Source organism: Dromaius novaehollandiae, chromosome 3, assembly GCF_036370855.1.
Source record: "Dromaius novaehollandiae isolate bDroNov1 chromosome 3, bDroNov1.hap1, whole genome shotgun sequence".
Taxonomy (NCBI): Eukaryota; Metazoa; Chordata; class Aves; order Casuariiformes; family Dromaiidae; genus Dromaius; species Dromaius novaehollandiae.
In genome coordinates, this window is record NC_088100.1 from 4,446,851 (window position 1) to 4,469,070 (window position 22,220).

At 45.6% G+C, this 22,220-nt stretch overlaps 1 protein-coding gene across 1 annotated transcript; it reads right to left on the bottom strand.

Moving 5' to 3' along the window:
- Positions 1-692: 692 nt before the first annotated feature.
- EFHC1 (EF-hand domain containing 1) lies at positions 693-20,435 on the bottom strand. The gene is made up of 11 exons (XM_064508292.1): positions 20,303-20,435; positions 14,497-14,718; positions 12,574-12,861; positions 10,560-10,709; positions 8,710-8,902; positions 8,163-8,383; positions 7,209-7,349; positions 5,781-5,994; positions 5,010-5,157; positions 3,920-4,136; positions 693-1,764 (listed from the first exon to the last, which is right to left on the bottom strand). Exons 1-11 carry the CDS (start codon positions 20,363-20,365, stop codon positions 1,693-1,695), a joined length of 1,929 nt encoding a protein of 642 aa, XP_064364362.1. The 5' UTR covers positions 20,366-20,435; the 3' UTR covers positions 693-1,692.
- Between the last annotated feature and the right edge of the window lie 1,785 nt (positions 20,436-22,220).

Consider the following 22,220-nt stretch of genomic DNA (forward strand, 5'->3'; position numbering starts at 1 on the left):
TTCTCTCCTGCCATGCCAGACTAGTCTGTTCCCTTTGGTGCAGCATGTTGTATCCTCATTTTCCCCACATATGGGGTTCATCTTCTCAAACTTTCCATGTCTACAGCGTGGACAGCTGCTTCTGAGTTAGTTATTTCTGGCTCCCTTGATAGTTGGGGGTGGAGGATAAGGGCATTTGCAGGGTATGATTTATCTGATGTGGTTTAAGTGCATACTTTATGGTGAGATAAATTGCATGCTTTCTGCAGCTGGCCCTGGGCATGCTACACAATTTGGTTGAGTATTAGGTTACAGTTCATAGCATGTACAGAAAACAAATTCTGATTTTCTGTTCTATGGCCCACAGCTCCAATAATCTCATCTATAAGTCCTTGGCCTCTCTGCAAAAACTGATTAGGGTGGCCTTTAGAAGTTAGCCTTCATCAGCTGCTGCCTGGAAAGCACCTGACACAAACACAAGCCATGTTTTGAAATCTGAGGTTGACCAGAGATAGCTTTAGTGATTCCCAGTTGGAGTGAACAGCAGCACAAGTGGGCCTGGAAGGAAAGAGTGGTGACCTTTTTGAACAAGAGGAGGCAGGAGGGAGCTGTCGGGTGGAAATCCTCAGCTGTCTAAGGGGAAGCAGGAATCCACAGCACAAAAGGTGAAGCTAATTAAAATAAGCATTTTGTTCCAAGGAGCTTTGCTCTCTAACCTGTGTAAGATAGCTGCTGTCTTTCATAGGTGCTCAATGGCAATACCTGGCAGATGTCAGCTGGGGAGAGAAGGTTCCTGCCATGTTTACCTTTATGGAGAGATGAGCAATTTGACTCTTTAAAGGGAGTGAAAGTGTCATATTGCTAAGCTGCCTGCTAGCTTTTTCCTCTAACTGGACCTATCTGGTGAGATGACAGGGTGCGTGAAATGGGTTTAGATGGTGTCTCTGTCCTAAAACTTTTCTCCCAACCTTCTGTTAAAAATGCAGAGCTGCTGTTAGCAGATTTGTCTACAGCCCCCTGCTATTTCCATGAGCTATGTAAGAGCTAAAGCCTCCACTTCATTTTAAGTAAACACAGAATCACAATTGGTATTTTTGGTTTTTTTTTCTCACTTTAATCCCTAACTATTACAGGCATTGAGGTATTTTTATTTAAAGCAGACTTATTAACTCTTTTACAGCAGCTATGCATGACTTGCCTACATTCATACTTGCTAGTCTGAATGTATCATAGTCCATGGAAGGGCTTTTAGGTCCTCCTGAAATACAAATTCTAATTTAAACTGGCAGTCTTTGCTTCTTGAAGATGAAAGGCCCCTTTACACTAAAAGAAATCCAAAATGCTTATAACTCTATCCTTTAGAGAGCTTTAGCTCTACCAAACTGCTGTACTGCATTAAAAAGTTGAGAGGTCAATGGGAGAACCTGGCTTTGGTTCTCTGAAGTTTTCTTCCTGTGAGTTTTACTTCAAGATCCAGCAGCTGTGAGGTTGAGTTTGGTGGTAGATAAAAAACAAGGGAGAGGTTAGGAAGGGAAAAAAAAAGGAAATGAAGTGAGGGTGAGATTAGTTGGCTCTAGTGAAGAAGGGAGGGGGAAAGTGAATGAAGCAAAGGGGGTTAAACTAGAGCCACCTTTTGAAGTATGATATCTTAAAGTCAACTCAGCTAAGAATGTCATTGCTGGTCTTTCTTGTGCTTCGGCTTCTGGGGTAAGATCAGGAGGGGAAGGCTCTAAGGAAGTCACAGTAGCTTATCTTGTTTTCTCCACAAGAACATAGGCCAATCAGCTGTAGGGAAAAAAAAAACATAAAAAAACCCATACAGAGTTGGAAGAAGCTGCAAATATTGTTGAATTTTGTCAGTACCCAGAATCCAGTGAATTTTGGAAAGTATCCAGAGGTGGTCCTTGTGTGACAGAGCAAAAAAGTCTTCCTCTGTGTGTGGAAGAGTCTACTACCTCAGTAGTCTTGAATCATAGGTAGCTGTGAGCAGTTACAGATGACACTAACCGATGCAAGAAAGAGAGTTAGAGTGTGTTTAATCCTGCTTTCCTTCTAAGTATCACCACAGTGGCAATAGAGCCACAGAATGGAAGTATGGCCATGGACTGACACAGGCCACAGCACATCTTTCAGAAACTCCATAGAAATCCCTGCCAAAAGTGGGATGGCGACAGTGTATCTAAACAGTTACTGTTCAGTGGTGTCACTTTGGTGTGTGCACATGGCATAATATGGAGACACAGATAATTGAGTTCAGTGACAGCCCTGCTAATGAGCCAGTTCTGGTATCTGTACCTTGCCCTGCATTGTGTTACAGAGCTATAGCCTCTGTGTGCTTAAGGGGAAGAAAAGAGGGCTTTTGTTTCTTTAATTGCATAACTAATCTCCTTCTGACACCCAGGGAGATGGAAAAGGTCTAATATCACAGTTCCTTGAAAGGATTCTTCTTCCCCTTGCTGCCTAGAGACAGATTTACTAGAGTTGCTCTCATGTGACTGACAGCTGTGTTCCTCTCCAAGGCAAATAGTAGTTAACTATCTGCCATATGTTTAATTTACAATACTGCCACACTTCTGAGATCTCTAGGCACATTCTTACCAAGATTTCAAGAGAAATGAGGGATGCTTTTAGTGTTTAGGCCCTAGATTGAGATGTAAACACAGGGGCAGGGGGGAAGGTCAAGCCTAAATAGTCACAGATTGTGCACATGCTCTTGGGCAATTCACTCAATCTCCCATTCTCAGAGTGTGAGAAGGAAGGATTGTCACCACATTGTACTGTAAATTCCTTAGGGCAGCGTGGCCTCCTATGAGCTCTAGTACAGTGAAGCCTGGGTGGTGGTGAAGAGCCCTTACTCAGTGCATATTTAAAGACATACATTGCCAGTGCACCTTTCTAACCACGGCTTTGATGCTCACAGCTGACTGTTTTAGCAGATGTTTTTTTAATAAGGAAAATAATCCCTCTGGTTTCTAGATTTAATTGTCAGTATGCTTGTATTGGCCACTTATCTACAGCATATCGCATTATGCTAAGAAAGCATCCTTGCCAGTCAAGTTCATAAAAGGATCCTCCCTCCCCTCTGCATGAATTTTCTCTTCAGTTTCTCACGTTTCCTGCTATGTAGCCTTTGTTCTCCACATGCTTTTGGTCATAGCACCCAGCAAGTGTATATTTTAATTGTACTAAGCAGGTGGGCATGGATGGGCTGAGGCAGGGACAGCAGAGAAAACTAGGTTGCCCGGTGAAGTGTGGGTTTGCTGGCCTTCAAGTGCTAAAAGCTGAAGAAAGGATGATCATAGGCTGGCTTCCCACAGCTGAATCAGGCTGCCAGCCACATGAGGAAAAAAAGTTACTAATGGTTATGCTTCTACTTTTTTTTTTCTTTTTTAGTTTATGTACAATATTTAGTTCTCAAATCTTCAATTCATTTGCTGTTAAATCTGGAATGTGTCTTCAGTTTTCATCAGCCTGGTTCCCTTAGCACCTCAGTGTTACCTCTGCTCATGTCCAGGCCTGCCTAAGTCATAACAGGCACTCAGCTGTTCTGCAGCAGTCTATGCCTGATCTCCATCATGATTTACAACCTCTTGTTCTGCTTATCTTGTCTCCAAGACCTGACCCACCAGGCCTTTTCAGGCTTCACATAACAGTGACGCCAATAACCGGGCTGCTCACTTGAGCTGCAGGGCACCTGGGTTAAATTTCTTCCCTTTACGTAGAGGATATGAATCATTATCGCCTCCTTTCAAAGACAGCTCAGTCCAACAGCCCGGAGGCCTTTCTGAAGTGGAACTTTCTTGCCCTTTTTTGAAGCTGTTCCCCTTTACAGGGTGGAACAGTTGTCAGTCCTGCCTGGCTAGGGTTGGTTTGTAAAAGAGCTCTTTTGGGAGAGCTGCAGGAGGAGAATTTAATATACACAGCACCGCTTCCTTCTCACCTTGTTAACCAGAACGTCACTGGTTGGCACATTCAAGCTGTCGCAAAGGGCTAAAAATTCTCCTTTGTCCAGGATTCCAGAGCCATCCTTGTCATGCTGAAGAAACTCCTCCTGAATGTTCCTGTTGTTCAAGTAGTTATGGAGCTTCAGCTCTTCCTGAACCTGCACAATTAATTCATCCAATTCCTGCTTGCTGGTCCCTAGTAAGGGGCTGTCACTGTAGAAGAAAGGGAGAACAGGACTGGGTGTGAAAATTATTTGTGGCAGCCCTACTGTGAGGTTGTGTGCTGGCTGCCCACTGTTGCTGGCCAGACTGCATCTCTGAATACATAGCAGGCTTCTGGGGTGCTGTGCTTTGAATGACAAGCCCATCTCAGCATGGATGCAGAAATGAAGCTCAGGCTTGATCTTTGGGAGAGTAGGTAAACTATTCTCCCTCTGCATGATGCTCCCCCTTGCACCTTTTGTCTGGAAGTGCCTTGGGGAAAGGAGGACTTCCTTGCGTACTTCATACAGCACCAGCAAATGCATGTAACTCCAGTTTCAGTCTGAGCCTCTGAACTGCTCTGATACTGACTCCAAAGTGTGTTTGTAAGGTTATGGGATTGTTACAGGGTCATCTAAAATGGATCCAGAGTGCTAGAAAGGAGGATGTGGTCTTGTCTCTCACATGCTGATAAGCAGACCCAGAGCAAAAGAAAAATACACTCCACCAAACCTCTTCTTAGCTTGCAAGCAGCTGGTGGCTCATGCAGATACTATTAGCAGCACGTTATTACAGTTACTGCTGTCCTTTGGAAAAAAGGTGACTGTATCCACTTGAAGGTATCTCAGCTGCTGTGCCAGAGCTGTCCCACAGGGTTTTGGGTCAATGGCTGCCAAGGCCTTACATTCTATGCAACTGGTTCCCCTGTTTGTATTCAGACACAGGCTCTTGGAGCTGAATAATCAGCTGGGCAACCATTAGACCACAGGCTCGATGCCCCCCTGAAGAGCATCAGGCTGGAGCCTGTGGGGGGCTGCTGGAAATCCCCTTAGCTGTCAACTCTGAGTTTCATTTAGTTCCACTACACCGTCCTTTGAAGCCTACCTTTTGGCGGTCTCCTTTAGCACCTGCCTTGGGCGAAAATGATCCCTCAGGGACTGCAGTGTTGCCGCAGGGAAACTCTCTGCATTGCTCTCCATATAATTGAGCACATACTCATCAGCATCGGTGATAACAAACCTGTGGCCAAACACTGGGGAAGAGGCAACAAAGCAAGCAGTGTTACCTGGTTCTCTGCCTCAGTAAGTCACTTCATCGTCTAGGAGACAGCATGATTTCTCCCTTTGGCTGGGGTCAGGGCTGAGTAGATGGCTACTATTTGTTTCAGTCTTTAAAGTGGAAAGGGTATCACTGAATCAAAGGGAGTTTTGCTGCAAAAAGAACAGCTAATGAGAGGAAAGACCCCATGCTTGGGCCTACAGTGACTCTGCTCTTAGTGCGGGTGGGTTTCTAACATTTCAGGATTACATTTATTTTCCTTGCAGGATAGATTTATGATCTTTGCTACTAGAAGTCATCTGGCACAGCTTTAACCTAGTGACTCCTGGCAGGTCCCAAAAATGTGAACTGAACACATACAATGGAGAACATTACTCTTTTCCTGATTATGCCTAAGGTCCAATCGCTGTCTGACAGTAATGGAGTTATATCAATTTACACCATCTGGTGATGTGGAAACTAAAATATGGTGAGGCCCAGAAAGAACAGCTCTTTCAAGTGGAGGATGGGATATGCACTGTCTGTCCAATAAATAACATAGATCAAGCGCTGAAAACAAATACTCCGAGAGCACTATGAAACCAGACTGGATCTTACCTTCAATTGTGGAACCAATGGTGAGGTCAGAGGGCTCATAGTATGTGGCATTCTCTGTAGTAGAGCCTGGTTTGGGGACTCGAGTCTTGCCTAAATATTTGCCTCCAATGATACCAGAGTTACGGACTGGGGGTTCATAGATGCTGATCATGTCATTTGACAGGAAATAAGACAGGATGAAATGCCGCTTTCTGTCCTCAGGGTTTGGTGATTCCTAAAGGAAAGGTAATAGCTTTGGAAAGGAATATTTGAACCAAGTTTTTCTTTCCTGGGGTGCTTAGGGGCACCTTGTAACCCATTCATAAGCACGCAGAGTTGATTCTTCTTTTTTTTTTTTTTTTTACAGCTGACTAAACACAGTATTTGATGTAGGCAAGAGCAGCAGATACACTAGCATAGAACAGCAAAGCTCTAGACAGCATTAAAAATCTGGATTTCAAAGGTTACTTGTTCTAGTCAGGCTAACAGAAGCAGAATCTGGGCTGCAGTGACCTAGTGTATTCAGTGTTTCCACAGACTGAGTAATACAAGAGAAAGGAATATCCTATATGGAATGATTCATCTTACAGAGGAAGACTGGCTGTAAAATTTAGTACTAGATTTATATTTTTCCTTATAATGGGACCCTGGGAGAGGCTGGTCCAGCTCTTAGTCACAGGAAGACACTCCCCTGACACACCAGTAGGTTTACTTGCTTATATTAAAATTCAGTTGATCTGAACTCATCAGCTGTGACCCTTAGGAACTCCTGCACAATAGGGAAAAGAAATCAGTCCTTATTCACCCCGAGTATTTGGAGAGGGCAGGCCCCAGGCAGCACAGGAAATGCCATTGCTACTGCTAGACATGCCAGAGGTTTCTTGCATAAACTTACTGTAAAGCTGGCACAATACCAGGGCCTGGGGTGGAAAGCACTGTGGACTCCCCCGTCAAGTGACTTCTGCTCTGGTTCTTGGCTGCTCTGCCTAAACAGCCTCTTGCTGGCTGCTGAGGCTGGGACTAGCCTGCAGAAGGACAGGTGCTGAGAGCCAGTAGTGGAGAGACAGCAATCTCACACTTGTGGCAGCAGTTGAAGGCGGGCACAGGCAGGGTGCCCAATTGCAATGCTGTTTCAATTAGGGCGCTGTCATGTGCTGATGTCAGTGGGAGTTTTTCCATAAAAGGCTGCAGTTTTGTAGCATGTCTATTTTGTACTTTCTGGCCCTGTTTTTTTCTACCTTTGCATGCTAATAATTGCTGTAGCAAGCACACAATAACCCGAGGGCATCCTTCTAAAGGATATTAATGTTGGATTGGGGAACTCTCTTGTGCCATTAGTACAGGGAGTGAATAAGAGAATTTCCTAAGTCTTGCATGAACAGCCTGTTCCTCACATCCTTTTGTCTTTACAACTTAAGCTGGCACTGTACTGTCAAGGAAAGCACTTACCAGGGCCACCTGGTATCGCAGCACCTTGTTGTCATTCTCTAGCATCTTAATAACATCTTTCCGGGGAGGCTTTGGAAGCAGAGAAAAGCAGTTCTGAAGGGAGTCTTCAAGGAAGCCAAAACCATTGTAGGGAGGAATTACCTGCATCCAGAGGAGATACCAAGCAGAAACTGTTGAAACTAAGAAAAAGACAATGTTTTCAAGACAGTTTATTGGAAACCTTCTGTTTGGAAATAACTCTTCTGTCTCCAGGTGGCAACAGCTGTGATGTCCTGCCCAGTAGAGACATTACTAGCCTGGACACGTGTCTGAGCCCTTATTTATAGAAATATTTAAGAGGGTAAAAAAAATTCTGAAAGTCAGAAAGCCAGGTAATTTCTGTGAACAAAGAGACTACAGCTATACTAATAAACTAACCAGTGCAAAGGCACAGTCCTATGCACTGGAACTCAATTACATATACGGTTACACTGTTAATCTAGTCTCCATCGTGTTTGTGATCTAGGCCAACTTGCATTCTCCAAATCATACCTAGGCTCGGTTTGGGAGGTAACATGGGCTGATGACTGTTCCCAAAAGGCAGTTTGGACTTAGCAACTCTGTTTTGGAGGATGAGAGAGAGTTAACTAATATGAATGTGGCCAGGCTGTGCCAGTTGGCTTCCCAGTCAGGGAACAAACCCTGGCACTGTTTAATTTCCTTAATTTCCTGATGCAATCAGTGTTTTCTATCACTTGGCAAGTGCTTTGTCCTCTACAATGCTAGAAATAGACTTTTCCAGAGGAGTTTCACTTTCATATTGATTATGACCATCCTTGCCCTGTCTTCAAGTTACTCGCCCATTTTCTTAAGCTGAACCTCTTTACTAATGCAAAAATGTAACAAAGTAACACTATACGGGCTTACAGGGACTGCTGCTTCCCTTCCCTTCCTTTGGGAAGTTGTTTGCAGTACCTGCGGCACTTCCTCAAGTGATTTCTTCTTTACATCCACTGGCTGGAAGTCTGTGATGCCAAATTTGTCACGATAGAAGTTTCTTGTGAACTCATCGCAGTCATAGATGAAGAAAGGGCGTCCAAGGAGGGTGGTAGATTTGCCAACAGCAAAATCCTTGGCTGTGTACCATTCAAGGACCTCCTGATCAGAGATCTCCAGCACACAACTTGGGAAGGTCTCTAAGGACAAGGGAGCAAAAGGAAAAGTAGATCAGTCAGGTAGCAGTTAATGTTTCCTAGCGAAAAGGGATACAGAAGCAGACGGTATAAACAGCCCCAATGCGCTGTTGACACTGTTCCTGACACTGTTTCCCAAAAGGTAAAAGCTTTAGCAGTCATTTAAAGAGCTTTTCTTCAGCCAAAAGCTGCTGACACTTGGAGTGTCCTCAGTACAAATTCTCTAGACTTAGCATACCTCTCATCACCTTTTGATCCAGCATTCATACTCACGTCCACTCACCAAGGCACTCTAGCGTTAACAGACATGCTGGCCAATCTAAACTTACTTTTATTGTCCACAAAGGTTTTGGGCAGCCGCTGGCGTTTTATCAGCACTGGGAATGGGTCTCTGCTATCATTATGCTTGTGGGTTTCCCGGACCTCCACTGTGTCATCCGCCAAGTAGTAATGGATGATGTAAGACCGATTCTCACCAAACATGCTGTTAGTGTCATCCCACATGGCGTAGAAACGTAGGACCTGAGGTGAAGAAAAAATAGGCAGAGAAAACAAGCACGAATTAATATCACTAATGTTCTGTCCAAATAAAGTTGGCTGATGGGTAATTGGAGGCATGCATCTCAGCAATCCTCACTGTCTGATACAGGAGAACCAAAACCTTGCTCTGGGGACACTGGAACCAATGGGCTATTGAGGCAGCACTGGGAAGAGCAGCAAGGGCCTGGAGAGCTGAAGTGGCCTGGCTTACCTTGAGAGAGGCAAGTCAGAGAGAATAATATCTGCAAATACAAGAAATTTAGGGCAGCTGGTGGAAGTGTGAGAAAAAAATGGGGGAAAAAAAAGGAAGTGATTAAAAAGCATAGCAGAAAATAATTCCCCAAGAGTGAGTAGAAGAGTAGTCCTGAGGGGACTGACTTCTAAAATGAAACTGAACAAAGCAAGAGAGAATCTAGTTTTTGCTCATAGACAAGTTAAATCTAAAGGTCTCCAGTTTGAACATTTGTGACCATTTAATGGCCAATTCTTTAACACTCTCAAACTGAGGAAGGCAGAGGGGAATGCACTTGGCTGCCCTGAGGAGACTGTATTCATTACAGACTTCATCTCATTTCTGCCTAGTGGAAATCTCATGTTTCAGTGCCACACAGATCAAACTCCTCACATTGCAATGCTTCCAAGACAAGTCTATCACCTCCTGGTGCAGTGTCCGGTTGGTCTTGTGGGAACATGTTGACTTCATGATAATCTAATAGAAACTCAAGACTGCCTAAGCAGCAGGGACTGCTTCAGGAGTGCTGCACTCAATGGAACAGTTCCTCAGTTCCCCAAGGTACAGCTCCTAAACAGGCAGCACAAAAGCTGTTACAGGCATAGCTGGCCCATCATAGTCACTATGACTAAACCAACATTGATAAGTAAAATGGCAGGCATAGTCTAGTTTGTATCCATACAGCAACACTGTCTGCCCCCCCTCAAAACAGGGTGACCATATCCAAACTACCTACTTGATATGATCCTGGCCTGTGTTAACATCCAACTGATGACCAGGAACTGTTTGACTGATAGTTGGCCACAGACAGTGCTAACAATTGAGCAGTATGAGCAGGACTTGGGCCATGCCCTGCTCCTGTTTTGTTTACTACTATAGATGTAGTCTACAGAGTTCCTTACATTGTTGCTAGATGAAAAAAGAAGATCTGGAGGAGCAGAAAGGAGAGTGTTAGTCATCTGTACATACAGACAGAACAAACAAGTGGTATTAGTGTTTATCTGAAATGCTTCACTCTGGCATCAGGAATCAATATTTTGGGGGAAGAGATGAGTGGATGAAGCACATCCATTCATATTAGAACTGCATCTGATCATGTATGCTAACTTTTCAAGGCAGGTAGCTGGTTATCTCATCCCAACAAAAAGAAAGAGAGATATGGCAAATCTAGAGCATGGGCTCTGCAATCCAAAGAGAAGCTCTTTAGAAGGCCCAAAGTCCAACAAGAAGATACAAGGTTTTGTTTCTTACTAAAGCCAGGAAAGGGGCAAATTTGAAATCTGTCCGGTGGACTGTGATTTTTTAGAGTGAGTTGGGAAGGGCATCTGCCTGCAGATACCCACAAACCTCAGGTTCCAATAACACATGTAGTCTAAACTATGAGTAAGATACTGCTGCCTCACTCACCTGCTTGTCGTAAGTGAGGAACTGTTTGAGTCGGTCAAAATCTGATGGCGTGATGTACTTGCGCACAGGCATCCGACGCAGTTCTGTGTAAGGATCAAAAATCATTTTCTCTGGAGGGTTCAGTTCAATCCCTTGGCTCTCCAGGAACACCTAGGGAGGTCATCTGCAGTATTAATGCTGCCATGAGTTCTGAAGCTAAGAGGCAACTAGAGATTACAGGTTGGCTGAGATGAGTGTTGCCAGGACACTGCAAGTTCATTCTTCATAGACCATCAGCTGCAGTAGTATTAGTTCTACTGCAATAATAAATACAAGAGAAGATGACCAAAATGTTTTCATCGAAGCTGCTTCTTAGCCCCTCCCCCCTGCCCTACCCTTTCACTCCTGAGGGCAGTCCTGTCCTCAAAGTCCTAACTCAGACTCTACCTGAGCATGCTTTTTCTTGGCCCTAGTGTTGAGATCTTTAAGTTTGGGATACATTTCAGGTTGGTCTTTTTTATGTAAACTAATGAAAATTGAAATTAGTGCAAGACTACTGATGTACTCAGTCTGAATGTGCAAGAGACCTAAGGCCTCACAATATCTCAGAGAGCTGAGGTAAGTGCTACCCATAGCAAGCCCATTGAGGCCATACTGGCCAGGAGAACATGTGCCTGAAGTGGCAGTTCATCTTCCAGGAAGAGCACCTCCCCACAGAAAGAGGGCAATCTTGTATGTAAAGGAATTTTCAGCTTACTTTGGACACCCTTAAAGTATCAACTAACTCGAGGGTATTACTTGTGTATTCACCTCAGTCACCCGAAACAATCTCTGAAGTCAATGTGCTTCTTCCCTATCTTGGCCTTGGGAAATGGTCCATGAAAACATTCAGCCCAGAAAGCAGCTGTGCAAACATCTCTAACAGGCATGTGAGCTCACCCTGAAGACTCACAAAGCAGGTTCACACTTTCAGACTCATTATTTTCTGGTCTGGAGGATGCCAGTTAATGATAAATAGACTGGTGGCTTTGAGATCTAGACCCATGTTGCTCATTTCACGTTTTTCACCAAGCAACCAACGTTAGCATGAGAACCGGTTCCTCATCAGATGTCAGCTGACTTTAACAGTCAATCCAGTTCCAGCAGAGGAGCTGGCCCCATATGCTCCCAACAGCTACATATACACTAATACGTTATACATGCTTGGGAACATTCCTGGGCACTCAGGCCAACTGGCAGGGAACAGCCCGCTTCTATGCCAATAAATGCTCTCAGCCTCCAGGACAGAAAGGCTGCATGTAACTCATCTACTGGGAATGGTCCTTGCCATGTTCTAATTCCTGGACTGTTCCTGAGAATTGCTTGGAAGAATACCAGTTGACCAGGGCCAATATTACACTGGGGAAAATCTAACAGCATTATCAGTATAAAGGATCATTATAATTTCATTTACTGGTAGACAAATAGACTGTGCTGAAAAACAGGCAAGAGTAAGCTCTCTTAGAAAAGTCAGTTTATACCATGATTCTCAACCCACTGATCATGACCTCCCTTCTGGGTTGGTAGTAGATGAATGCTGGAGTTACTGACTGCACTCTCTTCTCCTATTCTTATCAGAAGACTGCCAAGTAGGAAAAGAGTTAGGATCAGTAATTTTCCTCTTGTATGTATGCTAAGGTTCATCAAGATTCTAAGTAGTTAAACTGCTGTCAACATAGAAATGAGCTTAAACCAATTCTATTCACACAGAAATGAGCTTAGAATTTGTACTGTACAGAGCAGTCCTGAGGACAGAAGATGGACTCCCAGCAGCACTGGGACAAAAATACTGAGCTATTACTGTACTCTCACCACACATTATCCTTTGAAATCCCTATGGATTTAAAAAAAGAAGTCTCCACGAAAAGCAAAATGACAGATCACAAGTAACCTCAGTATGAAAGCTGCTGATGCAGAATAGGGGACTAGACTCTAATGGGTCTTGCCATCTCTGACTCCTGGGATTCTTCAGGTCTTCTCTGCACAAGCAACATACCTGTGTGAACGGGTCACAGTCAACTATGTGGTAGGTTCTGCCATACATGGTGATGTTCACGCCTCGATTCAGATCCTTCCAGTGGTAATGATCCCCACGCTCATTCTTGGGCACCCGCTGGCGTCTGATAAGTTTGCCTTGAGGAAGCCCAGAGTTCTGCACGACAGGCTCCATGACAGACATGCTGTCATCTTCCAAATAGTAATAGATACCCACTTGGCGGATCCGGTAATGCTCTTCTGCAGAGAGAGGAACATCTTCCTGGAAATAGGCATCAAACTTCAAAATCTGCCAAAGGGGCAAGATCCCAAATAGAGAGAGAGAGAGAGAGAGAGAAGCAATTTGAATTCCATGATTAGTTTATCAATACAAATACTTTATTTGCCATGTGCTTTGGCAGTGCAAAGTTACTGAATTGTAATCTGCAAAATCACCAAAGCCAACTGTAGCCTAATCTGTGACCAATGGCTTTTATCAAGACCTGGCTTTTATTTGGTAGGCATGAGACAAGTGTAAACAGGTGGAATAAATACAGTCCTTTCCCTAGTACTCCTTGATCCCCAGATATTTTACCTACTGCCAGGTGCTTGACACTGCCAATAACCTAGTTCTCTGACCTACATGAGTTTCTTTAATACTGCCAGCTCTGCAGATCCTGGTTCAGGGAAGCTATCTGTGCTTAAGCTAACTCTTAATTTTAGTTAAGAGAGTTCCATCATATCTGTGGATTTTAGAATCTGCATGACTCACGTGAAGTCAAATCTACACAGGACTGACAGGAAAACTCAGTGCTGGAGAAACAAGTGGAGAAAGGGGCACAAAGAAAATGCATCTTGCATGTCCTGCCAAAAGCTAGTCAATTGCAGTTCCTGTGCTTGGAAGAAGCACAAGGAATATTCCTTCCAAGATCATTCACTGCCCTAAGAGGACATAGGTAGCCAGTCAGGCCTTGCCTATCCAGTCTACACTAGCCCACAGACCTAGGTAAGTAAGCAAGCATATTCCCACTAGCCAGCTAAAGTGCTCAGAAAGGGACTGTGACTTTCCCCAGCAGCAAAGGGGCCCATACTGCTACTCTGGCTTGAATGAAGGGGTAGAGAAGAAGACAGATTCAATAACTACATCTACATTGCTCTTGAAGAATAGCCTCTGAGAGTAATTAACACAGCACATCTGTTCTCATGACTGTCTCACAGATGGCTTGAGAGTTGGCTGCAGACTGTCCTTCCTGGCCTGCCTGGCAGTGTGCTAATCCCCTGCATGTACTCAGGCCCCCTGGGCCTTGCATGCTCTGCAGGGACTGCTCTGTCCGGGGCTGTGGCTGCGCCTGCCAGCTTGCAGTCTGCACAACCAGCACATTTAAACTCAAGGGTCGACTCGGGACTGCTCCAAGAAGACACATACCCACTTCCTAGTCTGACAGGATCACAAAGATGTAATGCAGGAAGTACGAATGGGCCCGTACAGGCTCTAACATGCTATGGTGACAAGCACAAGCACAGATAGACCATAGACAGACAAGCATGATAGACCACAGCTAAACAGACTCGTATGGTCTCCCTTGCAGAGTGTCTTTTACAGTTTAAGCTTGATTACAACATCAATATAGTTTTGGAAAGACAGAAGGCCAGGGTATGGTTTACAGGGCAATGGTTATAAATTGAAGCTTTTCAGAGTTAATCAGACTTCTCCAACTCCTGCTGGAAATGCTCTGGCATAGCTTGTGGGGAATGTCTTACATCGTTTATGTATTATAATCCTCCTCCTAAGCAAAGAAAGCCTCTTTCAGACTGGGGTTCAGCTGTCTCTGACTAAGGGCTATGGCATCTGAAAACTGTTGTACACTGTCCCATGAACCCTTGAGCTGACTGTTTATGTCTCTGAACTTGGCCAGCGATATTCCTGGAATAAGCTTCTTTATACCTTTTTGTCAAAAGCCACGTATGCTGGAATGAAGTCTGAAGGCGGAGCCCGCTTGGCTTGCCCATAGGTCAGCGTGGGTCTCATGCTGGATAATTCGTCTAATTCAGATTGAGAGAGCTGATTCACATAAAGTCGCTCCCCACCTATCCCCACTGTTGGCAGCCGAGAAAAGGCAAATCCATTTTTGTAGTCCAGTGTCTGAGAGCGATGAAAAGATGTTTTCTGTGGAAAGAAATCCAGCTGTTAAAATACTATATGCCTTCAGTAGATATTGATACTCAAAGCACAGAAAAGCAGCAAAAAAAATCTAATATCCAGAATGCCCCCCACAGCATTTTACTATAAGCTACTACAGCAGTTATGCACAATTCAATTTTACAGTTAGACCATGAAGACTGAAAAAACAATAAGGAACAAAGTATCAGAGTGAACTCAAACCCTAGCATTGGCTCAGACCTCCTGACAGTCTTGGCTTAAATCGCTTAATTACTCTATAGCCATAATTTTCTGTGTCCAGAATGGGATAACAGCACTTTATCTGCACAAACTCTCTGTTCCCTACTCTGTGTCACAGCAGTACAGAGCACCATGGGGCCTCACCCTATTATGGCCTTGTGGTGCTTTCATGACTATAATACGAAGATGGTTGTTCACCCTCCATGCTTTCCATAGCTATTTATCTAGTTAACTATCTTCTGAGGGTAATACCCACAGGATTTTCCTCACTGGACAAAATCAAGGTGTGTCACATTCTCAGAATTGCAATTATGAAATGCACCTATGCACATTAGGTGTTCCACCACCTCTCTCCACAGTATAGGTAAGGGTCCACACATTAAAAAATTACAGTAACAGGATAATACCTTATAGCAGATTAATGAGAAGCTTGATAAGATGACAAGGATTCTATGCATATGAGCATGGTATAATGTTAGCTAAAGTATGTAGTTGTTACTCTTTGCTGGGTTGCTTTAATCTTGATTCTGGTCTTTTACCTATCTTTGATATCCACTTCATGCCAGCTTCTGAGCATTCTTCATGTTAAATAACGATCCAGATGGCACAAGAAGATTCCCTGATTTGCTTAATGACCCATAGCAAAAAAAATCACAGCTGTGAATAAGACTGATCTCTATCAGTCCAGTCCTGTTCTTCATTACTGAAGAATAAGGATTGGACTTAAGTGACACTAGGTTACTCAACTTGCTGTGCAGTTCACAACATCTGGTACCTCATTCTTCAATCCTACAGGCATTTGAAATAAGGTATTCTTGGCTGGTACCACTGATTTTCCTGCACTTCATGTTTCAGAGGAAGCAAAAGAAACTGTGAGTCCCTGATGATAAAGTCCCTGACTCTGAGTTTTGCCAAGTAGTGAAGAATTATAGGCATTTATAGTGAAGGAACAGGCTTCAATTCCTGCAGTTTCAAATATTCTTCCACTTCAAGGAGAGGAGGATGCAATTAGCTGTTAGCAGAAGAGGACCTCTGGCATGTAGGTGTGCTGCTCTGACTCTGTGCAGTAGGAGAAAACCTCAGCCACTGCCACCCACCAAGAGAAAACTCCTTTTTCAGTCCCAAACTTAAAATCAGTCCAACCTCAGGCAGCTGAATGACTACTCCTTCTTCTCCTCCCCCTCCCTCAGCCTCCACAGTTAAGCCTCTAATCTTATTTATACCTTCAAGGCCCTGCTTGCATTTCATATAATTGCCTTTTTCTTTTTAAAGGGGTACTACAAACCTTGCAGTGCTATGGACAGAGCAGTTAGGAAAACAGGTTCAGGTGAAAACAAGGTACAGTTTACCGAAGAAATGTTAACAGCATATTTTATAAACATTAGCCCTGCCACAGAACTGCCATTTGCTCTGTTAAATATATGCCAAGGGAAAGCTGTGGGAAAAATATTCAAGGAAAATCAGGAAGTTTGTCTTTAAATTGGATAACATCGGTGTTTGTCAGAAGTGTACAAGCTTTTAAGGACCCACAGTTGCCTGAAGAAAACACCTCATAAATTCATAAGACTCCTGGGTCAATAGGCCCATACAAGTGAGCATAAATGCCAGACTACATCTCACAATATCAGATGACTAATGCACATGTAACACGGAAAGCCCAGAATGTAAACTCCTAATCTCAGTTGCTTCCAGTCCATATCTGAAGAAATGCCACTGAACAAAGCCCCTCTTTTTGCAAAGTCTATAATACTTTGTGCAAATGCCATTTCTCCTCCCAGTGCTTCTGTTCCTCTGCCACATGAGTACTAACCAATAACAACGCTATCCCATTTATATGCAGCAGTTTTCTTCAGCACGTCTCAGCATTCACCTGGAAAATAAGTATCACAATGCCCATTTTCCAGATGGGGAAACTGAAGCAAAATGAGTTGATGCCATTTACTCAAATTCATCCTGAACACCTTGCAAAGCTGTTTTTGGAGTCCAGACCTCCTTAAAAAACATTAATGGTTTAACATTCCAACTTACTCTAAAATAACAATCCACTCTGCTAAATTCTGCAGGTGTTATTCACGCACAAAGCCCTACTGATGTAAGTAGAAGCATCCACATGACTAAAGCAGGCAGGATTTTTTTGACAGAGGAAATAATACCTTGTGAGGGGCAGAGATTTGCATTGCAAATTTTAAAGAAGTTATAAATGATATTGAATATTATTAAGCTAAGACTAATACTGAATAACCTTTATAACTGCATGACTAAGAGTATTTTTACGAGTAATGACTTCACTTACTGTTGAAGAACTCAGCTGTCACTGACTTAAAATAGTTTGGCTGTTCATTTCAGAAAGCACCAGTAAGATTGGTACAGTGACAATTTATCCTTGGGTATCTCTAATCCACACACAAGCAAAATAAAGATAATTAGGGGTCCTGCTTAGCAAAACAGAGAAAACTGGGTTCCTATAAATGCATCCAGAATGATCTGAACTGGGTTTATCAGAGTGCATCGTAACACAATCCCTATCAAGAGCACATGTGTCAAGCTGATATTAGTGACAAGAACACCACTGGTATAAGAAACATAAGGTGATTTCTTCCTAAGGCAGCATTAGATTCCATCAGTGTAGTTAAGATCCTTCAGAGGTTCCTTCACCCCCTACTTGAAAAGTGATCAAGAGTTACAGAAGTTTCAGTTGCAGAAGTTTCAGTATTTCCACTGGAACATCAAGTAAGCATGAGGCCTATGTCCCAGAAGATAAGAGGCTCTAGTGGGCAATATGGGAAGAGCAGAGTGGACTAATCTGCAACAGGGCTCGCCATCCCTTGAGAAAGTTTGCCATATCAGATCCCAAAGGGTGGACTGGATTGGTAAGAAGATCTCTCTACTGGAGAGATCAGTCTAGGGGAGTTAGCAGGAAGACATGGAAGTGCTTGCTCTTTAGGTGTCAGTTTTCAGTGGGAGTATCCAGGACAAGGAGTATTGTTTCACGGTATCCTTTTTCTTGAGGTAAGGCATGTACCATGGCAAATGTTGACACATAAGTGCGTGAGGTTACTTATTCTGCAATATCAGAGCATATTAGAGCCCTATTCCCAAGGCCAGGCACCACGAATGTACTGGGAGGGAACAGGGGGAAGATGGGGCTTGATGTGGAGTACTGAGCCACATGGAAATGGAAGAGTGCCTTAAGGATACAGAGCTCCAGGGCAATGTAAGACACACCCAGGCGTTCCCTACAACAGTTTGGGAGCATTGCCTTCAAGGGAAGCAGAGTAAGGAGAGTTCAAGGATGTTTGTTTCTCAAACTGACATTAGTGGCATTGAGTCAAAGATGGGAAGTGATGTCAAGACTCGAGATATTAGTTCCCCAGGGAGGGCAGAGCTGTCAACTGCTCTGCAGTAGTATTTAAGATTCAGGGCATGCCAGTTCCTGTCTGTGTGAGCGCTGCTTTGTCAAGAGGACATAAGCAGGGTTTGGGGTTTTCAGATACTCACTATATCAGACCATTGGGAATGGGGGAAAGAGGGGGTTGCTTCCTCATTTAGGCATCAATTCCAATGCAGAGGATGAGGAAGAGATTGCTTCTTCCAAGGAATACTAGGAGCAGCAGAAAGGGTTTCACGTCCTCGGGAGGATCCTGGAAGTGGTATCAGTTCTTTGGAGGAATACCAGTTCTCTGAAGACTATCAGTTACTCAGGTTCCAGGGAATCAGTTCCCTATGGACTATAAAGGATTCAGTTCTCTGGGGGATACTGGGAGTGTTCAGAAGGCATTTGTGGAAGTATCAGACCTTTGGAGGAAGGGGTAACCGAAGGATACTGCTTGATCAGGAGATAGGCCACTTCAGGGTGCATTTGTCCCTTTAAGGATGTTTAGTAGGTTCAGGACCTATCTGTTTGGGGGATTCATTCCCAGTGGAGTATTATTTGAGTTTTGACAGGTATTGATTCTCCTGGGGATACGAAGACAGCTGAAAGGATATCAGATGAGTTTGTGGATCCTGGTTCAGGGCAGTATCAGAATGAGTGGTGGGTTCACAGCACATCCCTTTCAGAAAACTGAGACGGTTCAGAGGAACAGCAGTTTTCTTGTGGGAAAGGATTCAGGATTGTCAAGTGAGTTTGAGGATATGCCTTCCCCAGAGGTATCACATGGATTGGAAGGAGAAGTACTGGATGGATTCAGGCATAATGGATCCCCTGGGAGTGAGTTTGTAGATAGTGGTTCATGGGACAGGGTCAACACAATTCAACAGGTAATGTGGTTAGCAAGAAAAATTGGGAGTCTTAAATGAGCCTGAGAGAACCTAGCTCTCCAAAGCTATCAGGACAATTTGAGGAGGTCTCAGATGGATGCAAGATGTAAAGGTACTCTTGAACCTATCCCCAAGGAAGCCAACTTCCCTAGAGAGTGGGCTCAGGGATACCTTCAAATCCATTCCCAGGGAACCAGGTCTATTGGTAGGGCTTAGGGGTGAGGTCAGAGAGTATCAGGTCCCACAGAAGTGAACTCAGGGGTATCAGTTGGGTTTGGGAAGTACCAGGTCCCCCAGGGGCAAGTTCAGAGGCTACTGAGTCCCTTGGGGAAGGTCAGATGAGTACAGGGGGGTACCAGGTCCCCCTGGGCTCCCCGAGAATTAGAGGGAGATGCTGATGGAGTACCAGGTCCCCAGTGGAGGGTGGTCAGCGGGTACCAGTTCCCCTAGGAGAAAATAGGTCATTTGCGGGGGGTTACCAGGTCACCTGGGGGAATTGGGGGTGGTGGAGCTAAGAGAGTAGGAAATTCCCTGGGGGATGGTTCAGGGGGTACCAGATCCTCTAGGGGTATTAGAGGAGTTTGGGGGGTACTGGGTCTCCTGGGGGAATTGGGGGCGGGATGGGGGCTGAGGGAGTATCAAGTTCCCTGGGGGGAATTAGCTGAGTTTTGGGGGGTGGTGGGTCTCTTGGGGGCATTACAGGGGGAGGTTAAGGGAGTACCAGGTCCCCCAGGGGGAATTACCTGAGTTTTGGGGGATACCGGGTCTCCTGGGGGAATTGGGGGGGGGGGGGGGGGCTGAGGGAGTACCAGGTCCCCGGGGGGGAATTACCTGAGTTTTGGGGGATATTGGGTCTCCTGGAGGAATAAGAGGGGGCTGAGGGAGTACTAGGTCCCCGGGGTGCGGGGGGGCGTTCAGGGGGTACCAGGTCCCCTGAGGGAGCCGGGGGGGAGGGGGCGGGGGCAGGGCAATAACGGCTCCCTGGAGCGGCGGGGGCGGGGGGGGGGAAGGGTGCAGACGCCCGGCCCTCGGGAGGGCCAGGGGCGGGATGGCTCCCGGAAGGCAGGGTGGGCCGGGCGGCAGCGCTCACCGTGGGGTCCCTGAAGGCGCTGCCCGGGAGGAAGGGCAGCCCCTGCCCCGGCTGCGAGCTCATGGCGGCGGCGGCGCTCCCTCCGCGGGCGACCGCGGCGCCTAGCGACGCCGTCTCCACGGCAACGGCCAGCCGGCCCAGCGCGCATGCTCGGCGGGAAGGGAACGCATGCGCGCTGGGCCGGCAAGCTCCGCGCCTGCGCGTTGGGGAAGGCCGGCGCGCTCCGCGCCTGCGCGGGGAGCGAAGGGGGGGAGCGAAGCGGTTGCCACGGCAACGCGAAGGCGGCAGCGCCATGGCGGCGGGACGGGGCCGGAGGGGCGAGCTGGAGAGGCCTGGGCGCCCTTAGCCTCAGTGGCGCCCAGCGGGCCTTTTGGGGTGGCCCCTGTGCCGTGCTGCGGCCAGGGAGGGGAGCAGGCGTGCAGGGCCGCAACCGTGCCCAGATACTGTAACACAGTAAATTAAATGTGTGCGTTTAGCATGTACACCGCAATATTAAGTGTGAAGCAGTAGGTTTGTTCAACTTGAGTGTGGGCATGGTCCCTTCCTCTTGTGCACAGCGTTTATCTCTTTCTGGAGAAAATGGCGCGTGGAGGAAGCAGCAGGGCCACCAAGGAAAAGGCTGTTGTGCAGAAATCGCTCCCAGACACAACGGGTAAAAGAGAGGCAGGTCAGTCACTGAGGGGAAAGGAGATTTTTTGTATTTCTTTCCCTGTATTTCTTCCTCTCGGTCTGTATCACCGGCGCATGCCGCAGGCCAGGCGGCGGTGCCGGGGCAGGCAGCAGGGTCCGAGAGTTTTGTAAGCAGAAGTCGAGCAGTGAGAAATGCAGCTGGATCCCCTCTCGAGCCGTGGTGTGGGAGAGAGGAGAAAACCAGCCGACGGGAAGATAAGGAAGGAGCCTGACGAGCTTAGAAAGGAAAATAAGAGCCTGAAGGCCAAGCAGTGCTGAAAGAGCTGGATTTGAAAGACAGCAGGCGGCTATAGGACTGCCGACTCGGACGCAGCTGCTGGGACCTCCCTCAGCTATCCCTCTGGCTGGTTTCTCTTGCTGTGATGTCCAAGGACCATTTTGCAGGGCATCCTGAACTTAGCAATACGCTCCTCAGAGAAGGATGCTGTGTCTCCTTTCTCTGTGCTAGCCGGTGCCGACTCAAACCAGCCTGCTTTTGAGTGCCTTTTCCTTGGCCGCAGCAGCTGACTGTAGCTTGCCCCCCATGGGCCATGCATCATCCTCTAAGGAAACAGCAGCAACGCTTTAAAAAGTGGTGGAGTGCCACTGTGCACAGCCTGCAAAGGGGGAGAAGTGCTGCTAAGCACTAAGAACTAAGCCCAAGAGAGGCTAAGGGACTTATTCCAAGGTCAGGAAGGAAGATCCTAGGAAACTGATACTTTCCTAGGCCTTGACTAGTGGTCATAAGGCAGGAGAGAGGAGAAATGGGGAGTAAGGAACTGAACTGGAACTCACAAACTCTGGATTCAGCTGCATCTTTGAAATCAACAGGCAAGTTAGACTTAATGTGAGTCCCATTAGTCTCCTACATCCCTACTCTTTATTAGTAAAAGGGAAAAAGAACAGTGTTTCTTTTATCAAGCTCTCCTATCCCTTAGCTGTTTGAAAGTCACCTATTTTGGAGCAAAGACCATGATGTGTATATACACTACTGTAATACATGGCAATAAAAAAGTCTAACCAATGAATCCCCTTGCAGCAAGCAGAATGGATAATGTTTCAGTATGCACCACCTGTGGTCTGAGGAGGCCTGGGGATACAGGGGTCTGTTAAAGGACACTCAGAAACACAGGCTTATTGTCAGTAGGCTCAAATTTGCTACCTGAGTATCCACATATCTAGTGAAACATTTAGGGATTCACAAATCAGACTGCCGTCCTACGCTCCTTCCTGCGACTGCTTCATTGTC